The sequence below is a fragment of the Ornithodoros turicata genome, chromosome 5, assembly GCF_037126465.1.
Source record: "Ornithodoros turicata isolate Travis chromosome 5, ASM3712646v1, whole genome shotgun sequence".
Lineage (NCBI taxonomy): Eukaryota > Metazoa > Arthropoda > Arachnida > Ixodida > Argasidae > Ornithodoros > Ornithodoros turicata.
In genome coordinates, this window is record NC_088205.1 from 46,822,241 (window position 1) to 46,841,746 (window position 19,506).

The 19,506-nt window shown below is 44.4% G+C and overlaps 1 protein-coding gene across 2 annotated transcripts in view; it reads left to right on the top strand.

The window, feature by feature from the left end:
- LOC135395983 (uncharacterized) overlaps window positions 1–19,506 on the top strand; it is a 105,740-nt gene that overhangs the window by 81,484 nt on the left and 4,750 nt on the right. For both annotated transcript variants that reach the window (XM_064627060.1, XM_064627061.1), the window contains exons 4-5: window positions 13,811–13,903; window positions 13,985–14,038. In XM_064627060.1, coding sequence (XP_064483130.1) covers window positions 13,811–13,903; window positions 13,985–14,038 — 147 coding nt within the window. The remainder of the gene's footprint in view (window positions 1–13,810; window positions 13,904–13,984; window positions 14,039–19,506) is intronic.

The following is a 19,506-nucleotide window of genomic DNA, read 5'->3' on the forward strand; positions in this document are numbered from 1 at the left end:
GAAGCCGACATATTCATCCAGTTGTGTCAGCACAAATCTATGCAACTGAACAGTTTAATGTAATGAGCATGGTGTACTGCATCATCAAGGACAAAGTCTGGGAGCAGATGTATGGGACACAATGCTGAATTCGTAGTAAAATAATATAGATGCCTCTGCATGACTAACCACCTAACTTCAGTAACGAGTGATGAACATGCACTGTCTTTTAGCAACTTCTGGAAATCAATACATGACATATGGGAGATGGTTTGCAAGATACCAGCACCCAAAGCAACATTTTCATAGATTCTGGGCATATGCATTACGCTGGCACACAAGACGAGCATGTCATTATTTCGGTCCACTTTACAGAACTTTAGCCATAGAAAATGTAGGGGGAGAGGGGGGTTCTAAAAAGAAACAGATGTAGTGTGAATTTTCCATTAAAAAGAAATGAAAAATTTCACACACACACACACACAAGATTTCTGAACCTATGGTAAAGCTAGCTCTTACACAGACATCATTTTTGTTGGGGATGGCATGGCATGCCATATGGCTAAACTAATGGCCAGCGACATTTTGTAGAGCAATACATTTCCTTCACATATGGCGTTGAAGAACTGCTCACCTGAAACAAAATAAATACCCAGGTGTGACACATATATGTACAATCATGCGTCACAGGCATTTGGTGCCAGGCATGCAGTGAAAGCAGTGTGCACGAGATGACACATATTTTCCTGGTGATGATGTGAAGGAAGGAAGCTTTCCAGCAGTAGATGTATGTCATGGTGTCTCGTATTGCAACAGCATTCAGGTACTGTTTCGAATGACATATCCATAGATGTTAGAATCATTTGTCATGATGCTGATGACACATTCTTAGTGGCATGAGAACTTTGTGACCGTAGTATGCCCATATTCTGTTCATCCTCCCCTCACTGCTGTACAGTTAGGGGTGGAGTGCAAGTCAAGGCAGAGGAGAGCTGGTGTGAATTGAGGGTACCAATGTACAGGACGTGTCATACAGCAAAAACCGTGGGCACTTACATGCACCTGAGCCGGTGAAAGGAGAACAAGTTGTAACATAATTGAAAGCACAGTGATGTACTACACATATGCATATTGGAAGGATATTGGTGCATCATATTGGTGATCACACCAGTGTAAAGCTGCAGTGTCGTCGAGTAATTTTTAACAGTCCTACTCACGAAATGATGCAGAACAGCATGCATGCATTTTTGTTTGTAAGGGACACCTTATTTTGTTTTGCGCTATATTCACACTGAACACATGAGCACATGGATAAATTCTGTGGCCATATGACAGCTATCAGCAACGTAAAAGAAGGAGAGCTAGTGTAACATGGGTGCTTCTTTACCTTGCTTTACTGCTGCCGTCAATATCCACACTGAACATATGAGCACAGAAAAGCTGTGCGGCAGCTGTCAATAACGTAAAAGCACGATAGTTACTGTTAACATGGGTGCATGTTCTTCCATATGCTCGTGTGCTCAGTGTGGATATAAACGGCTGCACTGGCTGGACAAATCTGTACCCATGTTAACGCAAGCTAACTTTCTTTTAAGTAGTTGACAACTGGGCCATTCCAGCCGAAAACAGCCAGAGCTGTTGCTCGACCCTCTTAGATTTCTCTGAAAAAAAATTGTATGCATTTCCTTATGGGTGCGTATGTAGGATATAAACTTCTTTTCTCGTGATTTGGTTTCTTGAGCATTGGGGGCGCCTCGAACTTTGCCCAAACATGAAAAAGTGTTTCCGTTCCGCGCGTCCTTCTGACACATACAGACGACATTTCTGCGCTTTGTTTGTCTGGTGCTAGAGGAGAAGGGTCCTTCTAGCTCCCCAAAGAACATATGGAACGAGAATAAATCCGGTGACGCCGTAAGAGCTCAAGAACGGAGCGCGTAGCGCGTTTTGGGCCAAGTTTAAGATTAATTTTTAGCGAGTTCGCATTCTCGCAGGATCACGAGATTATTTATGTTCATAAACTACTGTACGGAGATTAGCTTCACTTAATAATATGACGCTGATCTATATTCATTGTTTAACTAAGCTACCGTGAATATCCACAATTCGCAAAAAATGACACTTTTCAGATAGTATTTTCACATACCTGAGGTCGTCTAGGAAGTGAAACAAATCGTGCCATTTGTAGAACAAGTCGTCTCCTGTAGCATATTCAAAATCTACAGGTGTATTTTTCCTTAAACGAGAAAAAAGATTTTTTTTCCCTCGCCATACTCCGCTGCAGCTCATTCGTTAGTTGAGGTCTTCTAGGAAGTAAAATAAATGTGCCTTTGTGGAAAACACCCTCTCTCATAACATTTTGAAAGTCTACATTCGTATTTTTTCATAAGCGAGAAAAAAAAAAGTCGTCAGCGCACTCATATCCCATCTGTAAGGCACCATTATCACCCTTTGAAGGAAATTCGCCTTCTACTGTTAGTTCTCACGCGAGTACTCACAGTCGCCCCTTCGTAGCAGCTTCGTCGTCGTTTCTGGTTGTCTGACTCATTATTCATGACAATGTTACGGTGCACACCATTCGCCACTTGTTTATTGAACAATGTCCGAGAAATGTACTACTTCCCTGATGGCAAGTCGCAATAGAAAAAGAGAAATTACAATTGCTGCTATTCCTGCACACCTGCACAGCTCTTCCTCTGGGTGAAAAAAAGCTTAAGAAGGGAGCATGCGTTGTGACTCAACGCCGAGGCCGTACGGCAGCTGGCGCAGTAAGATCCACAGCAGACAATGGAAGAAAAATGATGATACTGGTATCTCACAGAACGGATGCAAATGCGTTGACGAAGTTTTTTCCCATTTAAGAATAAATACGCCAGCAGATTTTTAATATGTTATAGGAGATGGTCTGTTCTTGAAATGGTGGGATTTTTTCACTTCCCGGATGACTTCAGGTATGTGCAAACAATCATAAATGACGACAAATCTGTTACGAAGCAGCGACTGTGAGTGTTAAGGTGGTAGAACTTGGCAGAACAGCAGAAGGCGAAATTCGTCCGAAGGGTGATAATGGTACCTTACAGACGGGATCCAAGTGCGCTGACAAATCTTGTTTTCTCGCGTAGGAACAAATACATCTGTAGGTTTTCAAAATGGTAAAGGACAGGGTCTCTTTTCACAAAAGAGGGTCACAAAGTTGTCTCTTTTTACTTCCTAGACGACCTCAACCAACGAATAAGCTGCAGCAGAGTATGGGAAGGGAAAAAATTATTCTTTCTCGTTTAATGAAAAATACACCTGTAGATATTGAATATGTTACAGGAGACGATTTGTTTCACTTCCTAGACGACCTCAGGTATGTAAAAATACTATCCGAAAAGTGTCATTTTTTTGCGAATTGTGGATATTCACGGTCGCTTAGTTAAACAATGAATATAGATCAGCGTCATATTATTACGTGTAGTTAATCTTCATACAGTAGTTTATGGGCATAAATAATCTCGGGATCCTGCGAGAATGCAAACTTGCTGAAAATTAATCGTAAACTTGGTCCAAAACGCGCTCCGTTCTTAAACTCTCACCACGTCACCAGATTCGTTCTCGTTCCATATGAACTTCGGTAAGGTAGATCGACCCTTCTCCTCTAACTCCAGGCAAAGAAAGCGCAGAAATGTTGTCTCTATGTGTCAGAAGGAGGCGTGGAGCGAACAACACTTTTTCACGTTTGGGCCAAGTTCGAGGCGCCCCCAATGCTCAAGAAAAGAAAACCTTGAGAAAAAAAGTTCATTTCGTACATACACACCCCTATAGGAATGCACATAATTTTTTTCAGCAAAATCTAAGCGGGTCGAGCTACACCTCTGGCTGGTTTTGGCTGGAATGGCTCAACTATCATGTGGCCATGTACAATTTGTCCATGCGTTCATGCTACAGTATGGCAGAACCGCATTTCCATTTTGATGTTGCATGTACCAGCTAACTCCTATTATACGAGGGGCGTTCAAGTCAAACCGGGACTTTTCATTTTTCACAAAAGTGAAATTAACTTACAGGCGAGAAATTAGTTTTATTTTCAACGTAATCTCCAGCTGCACTAATGCACTTGACCCAGCGTTTCACGAGGGCTTGGATGCCAGCAGCGTAGAAATCCTTACTGGCGCGTACCAGCCATGATCAGACCGGATTCTTGACCTCGTCGTCACAGCTGAAGTGGCGGCCCCCAAGGAACGCCTTCAGTGGACCGAAGAGCTGGAAATGGCTGGGGGCGAGGTCTGGACTGTAAGGGGGATGTGGCAGCAACTCCCAGCCAAGTTCTTATAAGGTGCGTGTCGTGAGATGCGCGGTATGCGGGCGTGCATTGTCCTGTAGGAGGAGGACTCCTTTGGTGATGGCTTTCCGAAACTGGAGGTGTTCATGAATGATAGTGTTCAACGTTCCCACAGAAAGGTCCGTCTTTCGAGCCAGTTCGAGACATGTTATCCGTCGGTCCTTGATGATGAGGCGCTCCACAAGTTGGATGTTCGCAGGAACTTTGACACTGGGCTCGGAGCCGCCCCGGCCGGGATCGTCCTGCACTGATGTACGGCCGTCTCGGAACCGTTTGCACCACTCAAACGCTTTGCTGCGGCTAAATGTATCGTGGCCATACTGAGCCTGAACTCTTCTGTGAATTTCAGATGACTTTACGCCTTTATTCACGAGAAACTTCATGACAATTCGCTGTTCGATGTGCGCGCTCACCTCGTTGTCGGCCATCTTGTCCAGCACGTGTCTTCTGTTTTGCACAAACTTTGGACCACCACGTGGTGAAGGCGGAGGCCTGTCGTGTGTGAAAATGACGAAAAAGAAGTAGTGGGAGCCATTTGTACACTCAGGAGACAGAAAGTCTCGGTTTGACTTGAACACCCCTCGTGATTGTCAATACCATATGTTTCTGAGTCTATAGCGTATGTTTTGTTATATTCATCTGGAAGGTGCTATATGAGAGCTAACTGCAGTTGATCTAATTTTCAACTTTAAGCACGGTGCAATGGGAGCAAGGGAGCTTCAAAGTTTCTGTACGCATTGCCCTTTATTCCTGTGCAATTCAACTCTATTGCAGTACAACACCTCAGATATATTAGTGAAGTCAGCATGTGGAATGTAGCGAGGAATTTTTTTTATTGTGCGGCGTTGCTCACCTATGTTCTCATGTGACCTGGGCAACTAATTCAGCAGGATATTGAGAGTGCACGCTTCTATGAAAAAAGTAATCCTTGTGGAACTACGTAATAGCAGTTATTGTCTGAATATAAGCAAAAGGCTCAGGAATGCAAAGTTGTTGTGATAAATGAGTCCATAACAGATAATTTTCGAGTGAGGACCTCCAGAATATCTGTGCTTATACATGCACAAAAGCTGTTGGTGACTGGTCATGGTTATGTACCTGCAACAGTTAACCTCGAAAAGTAATCATGCTTCCAAAAGGTTTGCAGCCTCCTTTAGCACATTGCTGTATAGTGTCTTTTGCAGAAGCAGTCCTACAAAAGTATATCGACTGTTACCAGATGATAAATGAATACAGAAGTAAGCAGCTGTCTCTTTGAATGTCTTCTAATGTAGCAGTGATAACACGATACCTGAAGAACTGTTCTTCATTGGTCTGTTCTGCTGTGGCATGCTAGATGAAATAAGTGAAGGACACATTTCAGTTTCATCTATGCTTGCATGTGAATCCAGGGGAAATGGGGACCTCGTTCGCTTTCGTTACGATATTTGCATAATCTGGGAACGAAAAATCTGCTCAAATTTTGTGTTCAGTGTAGTGCAACAACATACAATATTTCCATGGCTAGATAGTATCCACACAGCAGCTGCAAGACACTAATGCACTTTATGATCAGTCCTATTGTACTCTTAAATATGCTTGGAGATCAGACACGCTGCGAAGAGATGGTGCCAGGAAGAGATACCGGGATGGTTGATAAACAAGCGAGATGGATAACGCCCCTCAATTTCTCCATCGGGGCTCGCAATAGCCATCTAGCATGTTATTGCTCTTACTGTACAATGACGGGGGCGCTTACAGTGTGTATCACAGGAGATGACACTCATAATAAGCGCCAGCACTACTTATACTTTGTTTTTGAAGATGCACGTTGACGTTCGGCTAGTTCGGCCATCCGCACGCTCTTTCGGTCCCTTGGATTGACATATGGATTTTGTCCTGTGGCACATGTCGATGTCACTCTCTTTGACCACACTTTGACGGAGTTTTTTACGTTTGCCAAGCACGCAATAGCGCCTTGAAACAACTGCCGCATTTCGCGCCCCCAGTCAAGCGTAACGCCTTCTTTCTTATACTAACCGTGCATTTAAAACGATTCTGCTTAATTTTTACCAGTTAGCTTCGAATTAGTGCAACGTCACCAACGGCAACCACTCTACGATAGTTTTTTCAACATACGTGTTCACAGTAGTTGCAACGTACTTGGACCGACGTTAAACTAGCCCCTCCCCTAGTTTAAAATATGTCCCATTCAAATACATGGGGCTTAAACCACCAATTTAAGTAGCTTGGGTGGATGATTGAAATGGAATATTCGAGGCAAATATTCGTCCCATTGTGATGAAATCCTATGTCAAGTGCTTCTAGTAACTATGTCAATCAGAACTTACCCAGGATTTTCCGCAGCCCTAGTCACAGATATGTTAATGGCTTACCACACTATCTACGCAGCAGGCCACAGGCTAGTTCTCCAGTGGGTTCCAGCCCATTGTGGTGTCGTGGGGAACGAGGAGGCCGACAGCGCCGCAGAAGCAGCACTCTCGTATCGGAAACGGACCAGTATTATTCTGCTAAGAGGAGACCGCCGTTCAATTCTGCGACGCCTAGCGACACCCCTGGCTTCCCGCCAACGGACAACCGACATTCTTCCCCCCTCTATGTTGAACAGAGTTGATCCAGCGCTCGCTTTCCGCATGCCACGAAACACCTCTCGTCAAGATGCTGTATTAATCCACCGAATGCGCCTCGATGTGGCCTTTACAGCTCAGTGGCGTTACCGCTTGAGACAAGTTGACTCTCCCACCTTGCGCCACTCTGGTGCTCTTGAGGAAATGGAGCATATTCTTCTTCATTGCCCTCACTACCAACCCTCCCGAATCACACGCTCCGAGTCTCTTCGTCAGCTGGACTCTCGCCCCTTCTCTCTATCGAAATTGCTTGGTCCCTGGCCCAATCCAGCCCAGCAACGCTCTGCGCTCAAAGCTCTTCTGATATTTCTGGACACCATCGGACTTCGATCGTTATTGTGAAGGTGCTCGTTATTTTATTCCCTACATTCCCACCGCAATGGGGTAGAGTATCGCCTGTGGCGATGAAACTCCCCACTCTCCAAGGTCAAAAATAAAGTTGTTGTTTACCCAAGATTTTATGAAAAATTCTTCGTGAACCGGGGATTAGGCCTACCGGCCACCATCGCTTCTGGCAGACTCTGGCGAAATGCGCATGCGCCTTGCAGGAAGATCGCTATGTGCGGTGCCATAAGCTTCACAGCAGCAGGTGGTAGAGCATGGGGTAGTGATCCATGATTGGCGAACGAAAGTCTCACGTGATCGATTTAAACCCGACGTCACTAAAGCAATATTTTAAGTAAGTTGGTGAATACGAACTTTATAGACAATGATTATGCGTAATTTATCTCGTCCCAAAATGTTGCGCTTCGACTAGCTCAATAACTTTGGCACAAGCGGACGCTGAGCGATGCAAGTTATGTGGTCGCGCCAGGGCAAATACGTGAATGGCTGGCGTCGCTGTCTATGGCATAGATATTGTCAGGAGTCGGATACGCAAAAGAGCTGCAAAAAATAATTTACAAAGAATGTCAATATCGTACTTATATGAAGCTCATGCCTCGCCCAGTGATTCCCTGCTGACAGTAGCCACACGTCGTTTTGACGTGCGACGTGATGGCACGCACCATTAACCAGTCAGAATACGAGACGCTGGTACAAAAGTTTACGGAACACGGCACTGGTCGTACTTCTTCATCGGAGCGGGCCCCTGGTGGATTTCTGGAAGAGATCGGATAAGAAACGGGTGACAGACTATCCTGTCCATCTCTCAGTATGTATGTATGTCCGCTTCTGTTTGTTGCTAGGGTGTGGCTCCAACGGAGAAATGCGACAACCCGGTACTCCGTAAACTTGTCCCAAGCTGTATAAGCGTCTCGTATTCTGACTGGTTGATGGTGCATGCCATCACGTCACATTTATGTATCGGAATATTCGGGAAGTGAGGTAAATTCTAAGCACTCTCCACTTGAAACGCACAGGATAGCCAGTTCAAACCGTACCAGAAGTCCGCAATGTTCCATTTCATGTGCGCATTATAACTTCAGCGCTGTATTGCTCCGCGACCTCACCGCGATGTTTCCTACAACCGATTTTACCCGTGCGCCGCAGCTTATCTCAACAGGGACTGTCATTGGCTAGGAGTCCGAAATCTCGCCAATTCTGCTCTTTCAATGGCATTATTTCTTGCTAAATACGCTCGCTAGAAGTAAAGGACTTCTATTTTTTAGATATTGTGAGCCAGGTTGTTTCATGGGGCATGATAATTGGGGGATGTTCTGCAAGCTGTTTAGTGTCCCTTTAAAGTCTTGAGTTGATTATTGTTCCCGTCATTAAAAGTTAAGTGGAATTTAGGCAGGAAGAATGTGGGTGAATTAATTGCGCGAACATGTGGCATAAAAGTAAAATAAAAATAAAAACTTGAAGGAACATATGCCTCATAGCAGAGCCAGAACTCAATATGCGGCTACCTTAATGACGGTTCTCTTGCGTATATGCCGGTCGTAACAGGTTGGCCTAATAGTTTTTTTTTTTATTTTTGTAGCAAAGGGACCAGATCCAATTGATGCGTGGAAGGTTATACGTAAAAAAAGGAAGTACGCATGAGGTAAACGCACCGTATTGACTGGAGCGTTGCCGACAGTCCGTTAGGTGAGCCTCATGTCTGGTAAAGAAACGTGCAGGCAACGATCACATGCGGTTGCCCTTAAGCACAGCCCTCGTTCCAAATACAGTCCCATGGCCTGAGTATAAAATAGGATAAACGCCGAAAGATAAAGTGAAACTGCGCGACATGCCTTCTTTGTGAGGTGCTCTCTTCATGACATGATATCATTTAGCCAGAAAACTACTCATGTCAAATTATTTGCAGAATTCTATTCATCTATCTGCGCAGAAAATCATGCAGATTGCAAAATTCCCCACCGAATCCCACGGGGATTCACCGCCCAAACTGTCCAATGCCGCAGCCACGAAAAAAAAAAAAAAAAAAGAGAGAGAGAGAGAGATGCAATACAGAATAGACGGTTTTATTGCACATACCATCAAATTACAGGGAGCACAGGGAGCATAAATTAGTTCACCGGAGCCGCAAACGTATGGTCGCGATCCAGTACTTACGCCAGAGCACTCAACAACCAATATCAGAAACGATATTGCACTCTCACAATCTCCCCAAGGCGAAAGGAATTCCACACGCCCAGCACATACCCCGCGTCCCCGTCCGTAGACTTCCGATATTGGTAAGATGTCTGACAACCCGTGCCATGCATTTTCAGTGGCCTCTCCCGCACAAACACCATCAAACATTTTTTTCTTGTGTGTTCGGCGCTGCCTACAACACGCTCATTCTGACGTTATGCACCAATCCTCTTCTTCTGTATGTTAGCGCCACCGGTGTGTGGTGAAATGAAAATGGAGCGCACACAGGAGTAAATGGCGGCTTTTGAGATGGGCCATAAAAAAGTGAGATTTTGCAACGCTAACCCTGTAGGTCACTCTCTCATTAAACCCTTCTCGGTATCCGGGAGTGTTCCTAAGGCAGTATAGGACCGTGGGCAAGGGACAATCTAATGATCTAATCCAGGTTTGTACAAGTAACTCGAAATAAATATCTCAGTGAAGTTATCCAGTACCACGCAAAAAACGCAACTGAGTAGAGTAGAAATACTAAACCTTAAAAAGTATTGGATTACAATACTAAATACTCGTAAAAGTGACTCGTTGGTTCCAATACATTATAAAATTACAATTTGTGCAATTTTCAGTCAAACCAGTACAAACAAAGTGAAGATACAAAACGGACACTCCTTCGTATTTGTGCGATATATTCTTGCTGCATGCTCTCCTCCGTGGACATCAAGCCCGATAATGTCGCTCGCGCAGATACCTGATGCTGTGTTGGAAAAGTCACGCAAAACGAACGTAAACTAGCAACACACATTAAACTTCATCAAGTGTCTTAACCAACTGTTCATTTCAATCAGGGGTGGGCAGTAATACTCATGTTTCGTATTATAATACTAATACATAGTACTTCCTAGAAATCGGCATTATAATTACAATACGTAATGATTTGATTCGGAGGTATTATAATACATAATACTAATACTTGTGTGTATTACACGAGTAATACTAGAAATATATCGATACATAACTCGGCGAGAAAGAAAGGAAAAGAAAAGCAGAAATATATACAATTTGTGCATTACTTTTCGAGACAGTCATACTCCAATGACGTTTCATTTCAGGTGTTTACATTTTTAGCATGTTCTCAAAGGGTTAGTCCGCTATAGAAATGACCTTTCCGAATATGACCATATAGTGCTGATCAATTGATCACAGTGAACAGCTTGCTCTCAGTGTGGCAGAGTCTTGATTTCGCCCAGTCTGGACGATAACACGTGGGCCATTCAAAAGTGCATGACTGTGTATATGCAACAGGGTGACTCGACAGGACGCACTCTTTCATACGACAAAGGGCTTGCAATGGGATGACTTATCCTCACGGACGTTGAACTCGAAGGAATGCGAGGAAGCAACCAGTAACCTCTGGCCCCGAGGTCACTCCCTTTGGGATAATTTGCAGCAGGGGAATGATAGAAGCTTTGTTCGTGACCAAATGTTTGTGGGAAACGAAAAATTACTGCTAACGTGCACCGGCGACACTCAACAGGTTGGACTTACCACCTCGGATAAAGTATTACGGCTTCAAAGGTATTATAATACATGTAACACATGAATTTTGTGTATTATAATGAGATTTGTGCCCGTTACTCGAAAAAAGTAATTGATTACCGTTACCGTTACTTGTACGGAAAAAGGAATTGATTACCGTTACCAATTACTCGACTCCAAATGTAATAACTGTAAAATATTCCAGTATGCAGATGACACCCTCTTGTTGTCAATTCATAGATCACAATACGAAGCTGTTAGTCTATTAAAACATGATGCACACAATGTATGTAATTGGTTTTCCGATAGTGGTATAGAACTTAACTCCGATAAAACGCAGTTTATATGCTTCCACTGTCCTTCGAAGCAAATGACGAATGTTCATTTTCGTTGTATGTATCGGAGCCGTTGAAGTATGTCAATACTTTGAAATACCTTGGGCTATATTTCGACGCAAACATGACGTGGAACTCACATTTGTCTTATGTATGTAAACGCTTAAGACAGACCTCCTGTGTTCTCTTCTCACTTCGATGTTTAACTCCACCACAACTTCGTAGGTCTGTCTTGGACGCTCTGGGGTATAGCGTTCTACGGTATGGGATAACTCTGTTTGGCTATTGTAGTGAATCGTGGAGAACCAAAATTAATTCTATCTTGCGTAGCTGTCTGAAAAGTGTAGCATACAAAAACTGTCTTGCAGGTCATTCGGGTGATCTGTTTCGTGATCTCCAGTTTCCTTCTTTTGCTAACCTTTTTAATTATAGCACTGTTCTTAAGCACTTTTGGTTGTCACGTTTCAAATTCTCAGCGGAGGTTACCCGCCCTACACGAAAACAACCATTTAAATTTACTGTACCTTTTTCCTTTACAAAATACGGATTTTGCCGAAGAATGTGTTATGTTCCACGTCTGTTTAACCAGCTCACTCCCGAATTTTTGCTAATCGATTCAAGGTTCAGGCTGAAAAAACAATTACGTAAGCTGTATTATTGCCAGTAGTGCATGAAGTGAATTGTTTTCTTTATTGCCTGTTTGAACTTCCCGTGAATTGTTCCGTGAATATCGCCAGACTGCCTCAGGCTCAGTGTCACAAGCCTTTCGGCTTAGACGGGCCTGCTATATTTTGCAATTGTGTATAGAACGGGAAAAATAAAATTATTATTATTATTATTATTATTATTATTATTATTATTATTGAGTAATGAGTGGACAAGTAATGCGCTACTCCAGTCGTTACTCTGCATTCACGCAAATTATACCTGTCTTTGTGTGCCTCAAAAAAAAAAAAAGAAAGAGAAAAAAGGTCGAACAGCAGGACAGCTCAAGTAACAAAAAAAAAAAAAAAGAAAAGAAAAGAAACGCCTAGGACAAGTAGATCTGTACGTCTACTGTACTCATCGCACCGGAGGACGTTGACCCGATTGTGGAAGAACATTGCGTGGAACTTCCCCATGACTCACTAAACTTCCAAAGCTTCAGGTACCACTGGTGTACCACACAGGTGTAGGGAGAGACTAGGGATAAAGACCCTGAAATTCCAGAACTTTATTACAATGACCTCCGCTTGCTATAGTACAACGGCCCAACAAAGGCTGGCTGACAGCACGAGAGGATTGACCTGGGGCAGAACACCTGAAGGATAAGTTAATCTCTGCGGGAAAAGTAATCAATTACTGAGTAATCGATTACTCCGAAAAGTAATTGATTACTCAAAAAATTACTCAAAAATGTTATTGATTACAAGTAACGCGTTACGCACAAGTCTGATTATAATAATACATTTCAAAAATGTGTATTATAATACATAATACAAACACTCAAAAGTATTACAGTAATAGTATTATAATACAAAGTATTACTATTACTGCCCACCCCTGATTTCAATTGCTAGCATTTATCACTGTCCTCGCTCGCTCTGACTCTATGAGCGGCCCTGAGGGGCCGCTGCCCGACTTTTCGCTTATCCGTGACGCGTCATAAATGAATCACGTGGCGTGATTCGCCACGAGCTCCCCCGCGAGGGCCCATCGTACCGGTTATTTAGAATCCCAGCCTACCAAAAAGGTTTTCACGTGACGTTTGAAGCACGGTAACTCAAAAAAAAAAAAAAAAAAGCGATAACGAACCGTATGTTAGGTTGAGCATCGGAGGAGGAGGAGGAGGAGGAGGAGTGTCGTTGGGAGGAACCCGAGAGGTCTGCCTGCCTGATTAGGCGACATGTTTCTCGGGAAGGGAAAGGTGGTGGAGAGGAGGAGAGGAAAGGGTGAAGTGGAAGACCGAGCGGAATCCGCTCGGGGGGAGGATAGCTGCGTCCATGGGCCGACTTCAGGGGAACTGTGCCGGCATACGCCTATTACACATCTGAGGGAAACCCAGGAAAAACCCCAGACGGCACAGCCGGCCCGCGGATTCGAACCGCGGACCTCCCAGTCTCCAAGCGCACGCGTTACCGCTGCGCCACCGGAGCTGGTGTGCCCAAAACCTCAAGCATTCACCAACATGCCCTTGAGGGCAACACCTTATTCCCCGTTCAACTAAACACAAGGCGCCGCGCGCTTCTGCGGGTTACGCCGCAGAACGACGGGGGTACCCAGGAATTTCTTAGATGGGATGGATGCACATGTAAGTGGCATAGCGCTCAACCAAAACGGACTATGTTTATCTTTTTCTCGACCTTTCTGTCCCCCGAAAAAAAATAAGTAAAAGGGGTATCTTAAGAGTGACGTAAGAAATCAGTACAAGTTACTGCCAAAACGTATTTAGTTTAAGTTAAGGAAACGCCACAGAATGTACAAATAACCGGTGTTATTTCTGTATATTTCAGAAAAGAAAAGCGTACATTCTACCTTGGATGATAACGACTATCATTGAATGTGCCATACTTTTCAAGTCCGCCATTCTGCTTGGAATACAGTCGGTTAGTAATTGCGGCTTATCAGCAAATGACGTAGGGCGCGCCACACTGTTTTTGCTGACGCTGTATTTTCTCTATTTCAAGGTTCCAGCAAGTGCGTGGATCATAGCGACAACGCTAGCCTTCTTCAGTGTGCAGGTACGTGCGAGAGATACTTCCTTTTAAGGAACCATGGTGAAGTTTGCTACCTACACGAAATAAAAATAAATAAATAAAAGGAAATGATGTCAGATGTGCCCGTTAGGAGGAAAGAACAGTAAAATATTCAAGCATGAATATGAAACACGAAAACGAGCGAGAGGATCTACGTGGAAACGAAGAGGGCCCAACCGCATGGGGCGTTTGTCAGGCGCCGGCACACCGCCGAGCTTCTGTCCAATGTCTGTCCAATATCCAAAGCTAACTTTTTTCATGTCGGTGGACGGCGTCCGAAGCTACCTTTACTGTACTCTCTCATGGCACCACATGACATGCTTGGCAGGAAAAGTGTCGGTGTTTGCTTATCAAACATATAACGAACAGGACACAGCAGCAATGCGCGCACACGGCACCATACGTTGTGGATGTCGTTCAACTGTTTGGAAGTTTGGAAGTTACCCGAACACATGAAGTGAATGCACTGTTCCACTTAACATCTTCATCAATCTATGCACACTTCCCCTTCGTGTCATATATAATGAGCTGGGGACGATCAAACAAGTCCGCAAGTCCTTCTGCCGATTGAGATCCATCCGAGCCATTCCGTAAGTCGCCATCTGCTCCCAAGAAACAGCGTGAGTGTAGACCATGTTGTAAGATATACAGGGTGTCTCAGTTTATTTATTATTGTACCTACAACGCCCGGGGGCATTACAGTAAGGGGGAACAATGCAAAGTAAAAATACAACAAAGAGTAATTTTAGAAACACGACCACGCACAAACTGCATACAGGGTTTTATGGTATACAAGAGCTGATAAAAGCGCTTAGAGTCACGTTCGCCAACAAGATGGGCAGGCAATGTATTCCATTGAGAAACAGTCCAGGGGAAAAAAAGTATTTAAAAACATCAGTTCTGCACACAAGTTCAGCAACGTTTTTGGTATGATCCAACCTGGATGATACATAAGTAGACGAATGTATATACCGGGATGGCTCTAATGCAGACTTACAATTATAGATAGTATGAAAACATTTGAGCCTAAGGAACCTTCTCCGAACACTCAGTGAATCCCACCCACGACCTACTAGATTATAACGACCATGTCACAATCAGCAACCCCTATGAGGAGCCCGTCCGCACGATCCGCCAGGGGCGCTGCTCATCGGCACGCCACTATTGGATGATGGAAATTTGAATTCGGAACGCGCAGAAGCGTATGTACGACTACCGTAGCAGACGACAGCGATAGCTCCTATGAAAACGCGTAGAATGATGATGATAATCAACCTCAGAATAAAACATCTGTGGAACGTCCACCGCTTGTACAGAAATACTAAGTTAAGCTGAAGTATAAAGTATTGTAGAAGTTGAGGAAGCAATAACTGGGACGATGAGAAGCGCCACCGCTACCTTCCAAAAATGGGGCGCTGGGAAGGAGTGCCCACGACATTGTCGTTATAATCTAGTAGGTCGTGATCCCACCCCAACATGGCCTTCATTTCAGTGACACTTTCACCATGCCGCTTTCACATACCCATAGCGAGAGGAAACAAAGCTGGCCGCATCATTTTGAACTTTTTCAATAGTGTTAATGCACCCCGAAGCTGAGGTATCCCATACAACTGAGGCGCACTCCAAGATCGGTCGAACAAATGTAAAATACATTACTTCTCTCACGTTTTGGGGTGCACTCTTGAAATTCCTAACTATAAGACGTAACATGCGGTTGGCCTTATCCCCGGGCTAAATAATTTGCAAACGGGTGCACCGATCGAAGAACTTTCTTTTTTACAAATATCTGTCCGATGCTACCTAGAAGCTGCGGACCGTGTGAATGAGTGGGAGGCGCTCATTATTTAAATAAAAATTCAAATGAGTTTCGTAAAAAACAACTTCTAAATCAGGGCGCCGCAGGCATTAAAATGGGTACTATCCTTTTGGGACCGGGTCATTTGTTGCAGTAATTAATTGGTTTCGGTTTACATATTTTTGTCGTGGCTGGTCGCGGTGAAGCGCAAAAGGACGCTCTTCCACTCCCTTATCCACCAATGAATTCCGTGTTCTTGAGCTTACTTCGCAACGGAGAGTGTTGAAGAAAAAGTTTGGGCCAGTGCTGTGCTAGTGGAAAGCATGTGATATCAAGGTACTATGCGATAAACGGTAACATCTCATTACGGCCGAAAATCCTGTAATCCCCAAGTGTCTCATTACGGCCAAAGTCTCAATACGGCCGAAGGTAGTCTCATTTCGGCCGAAGATGTTTCATCACTGCCAAAAGGAAAAAGAAGCATCCACCATATTAGCAATCGCTGTGTTTTATGCTCCCAAAGTGTGTCGGAGGCGGTGTGCCCCCACGGCCTGTGTGACAATGGTTCATGCACATAATATTGCAACAGTGTTTCATGCATCCCTCGTGGCGGTCCCAAGGGGGGACCGCCACTGTCCACTGAAGGTCCCAAAAGGGGTAGCGCCTATTTTAATGCCGACGGCGGCCTGCTTATGTTATGTTATGTTTTTCACGAAACTCATTTCAATTTCTATTTAAATAATGAGCGCTTCCCACTCATTCACACGGTGCGCAGCTTGTAGATGGTATCGGACAGATACTTGTAAAAAAGAAAGTTATTCGATTGGTGCACCCATACGCGAATTATTTAGCCCGGGGATTTAACTGAGACACCCTGTATATATAATTAGGTGAGGAAGCTACCTCACCGCTGCCCGCGACGCGCCGATAATGTTCAAGGTCGTTCAGGGTTCTCCACCTACGCAAGATGTGGCGCTGACAATCGTGGGCTTCTCTCTTCCAAACTTTACCCTGGCATAACCGCAAAGTATGGGGTTGCTGAAGTTGAACTCTCGCGCAGTGTTGCGACGTGATACAATGCATAGCTTGTTTGGTGTTTTTGGAGAGTTTATATTTTGTAGAAGCTTGTCAAAACATCTTTTACTAATTGAACAGTATTAATTCGGAATAACAGCGTGTTACAATAATAGCCACTACGACAACTTCGTTTGATTTTCGCTTCGTTTGCACCCCGAATTTTATTGCACCTTGTAAAAGCAGGGCATCGTCGAGGGAACAGCCTTGGTTCTGTTGTTTTGTAGATATTTTCGTGAAATAAAGGGTAGCTTTCACTGTGGTATCGGACTCTCGGGCTCATGCTCTGTGCTTACAGAAGCTGACGTCTAGGGCCGCTACGCGTAGTTGGACCTCCGCTTTTTTCTCAAGAAATAAAAACGTGACAACACTCTGAATACGACGCAAAATCAGTGAGTGGCTGCATGCACAGTAATGGGTAGAAAGTGTTTCGTTCCGAATTGCCTTTCCGGCTATGATTCCAAGAACGAAAAAGTATCTGTTTAAAGCGCCGCCGGGCGCTCAAAGGCTGGCAATATGGAACCGTGCAATCTCTGGTCAGGATCGAGACATTCGTCCTACTGACAGTGTCTGCGAAAAGCACTTCATGGACAGCATGATTTCCAGAGTATACCACTCCGAAATTAATGGACACATTCTGCTGCACGAGAAAAAGATGTGCCCGGTGTTGTTGCCGCACGCTGTGCCAACTATCTTGCATGGATGTCCGAAGTATGTCCTCAATTAAGCCTGCTAGGAAGCCTCCGAAGCGAAGATCTGTCGCTGACGTCCCTTCGTCATCGAGGTCTAAGGAGCGATGTGTCGAGGCTATCGAAAGTGATGTCGCGACAAGAAAACTCGGAAGGAGCATGCACCGACACGGTGGACGGACACGGTGGACAAGAAAGTGAAGGTGGTGATGCTGCTGCAATTGGTCGAGATGTACTTAATGACGACGATGATACTGCTGGAGTGCCCTCAGAGGAAATTCTGATCAATCCTGTGTTGAATTACGATGTGCTGCTGACGAAGCTCGATGAAGTACGCCTTCCGAACGAAACCGTGAATTACCACGTAAATTCGCACTTTCAAGTTGAGAGGGTCATTTTCTGTCAGATGGGGGCGACAAAGACGTAGAATGCTCACCTACCTGTGTAAAGATGTTGTCCATATCCCCGGCTTCAGACAGGGGACTGGTCCTTCGGAGTTTTGTCTACGACATACACGTCGAAAGAGCGTTGGCTTTTGGAGGAATAGATGCCAATTCAATACCCGCCCTAACTAGTGCCATCAACAACGTTCACAACCTACATGTGTGTCCAGGGGACCTGATTTCCAAAAGTACCCTGCAGCTCACCCAGAATGTGGGTATGTCGACAAAACCAGCACGTGGAGACATAAGAAGTGTACATTATATGTGGATGGGGCATCACCTTGTAAACACTGTCATGTCTTGTACGATACATTACGTATCCATACCATGCGGCGGCAGAAGAGAACACATCAACTGAAGCGCGAACGTCTTCCGCTAACACCATCTAAGAAGTAGAGTGTTGATGTCATCCGTAAAGCAAGAATAGCCTCTAATCCTCATACCGTTCAAGAATGAGACTACTCGCAGGAAAACAGCGCTTGGAAGAAGAACTGCTTTTGTGCCAGAAGCACTTCTGGTTAATTTTAATTAATATATGTAAAAATGTATAAATGAATAATGGATAATTTTATTCATCACTTACATACCTTTGAAAGCGTATTCGTTCCACATCAACACTCGAATCATCGATGATCCTGTACCTTCATGTTTGGCACACTTCGAGACTACGGACTTCCCGTCCAACTTACCTTCCTTACGTAGATAAATCTCCCAACCTCGGCGTGACGTAAATGGGTTATCACCACACTTCAGGCCTGTTCTTGCACATAGCGATTTGCTAAATAGTGCTAGAAAATAACGCGATAGTTTCCTCCCGCAGTGCTGCAAACCGCTAAAAAAGCACTTGCCGGAGTTGAGCTCGCGTCAACTTTTTCAGCGCTAATATCAGAACTAGATTAGTGTTGGCCAATGAGGAGCTCCTTCAGCGATGACGTCGTTAACCGGAATTCAAAACTACAAGCTCCTTCAGCACAGCCTGAGGAGATCGGGTAAGCCTCCCTCCATACAGGGGATTACCTTTCAGCGCCGTGCAGAGATACAGTGTGACGAAGACACAAAATGCAGGCTGGCTGGTTTTCTCGAGATCCTCCTGTTGTCCGTATGTGTTCCTACGTGTTTAGAGGACGTGTGTCAAGCGTGGGCGAGCTTGTAAGTTCGGCAAAGGTTAGGAATATGGAAGGGTAGCTCGATTGTATTTCACCACAAAAAAGCCCTCGAAAATTCACAAAGACTGCAGTTACTGTTACTTTGTATTCAGCGGTGCACAGAGGTCCAGAGAAACCAATATTAAAAGATCATGCAAGATGAGTACGAATGAGAAAATATCTCCAACAAGAATTATTTTGCACAATATCTTGGAGCTGGCGTCCACCATGACCCAAACCCAACGCCACGGCGAACATTAAAATAATGAAAAAATGGCGAGGAAGCAAGCGAGCTGGTGCACATGAT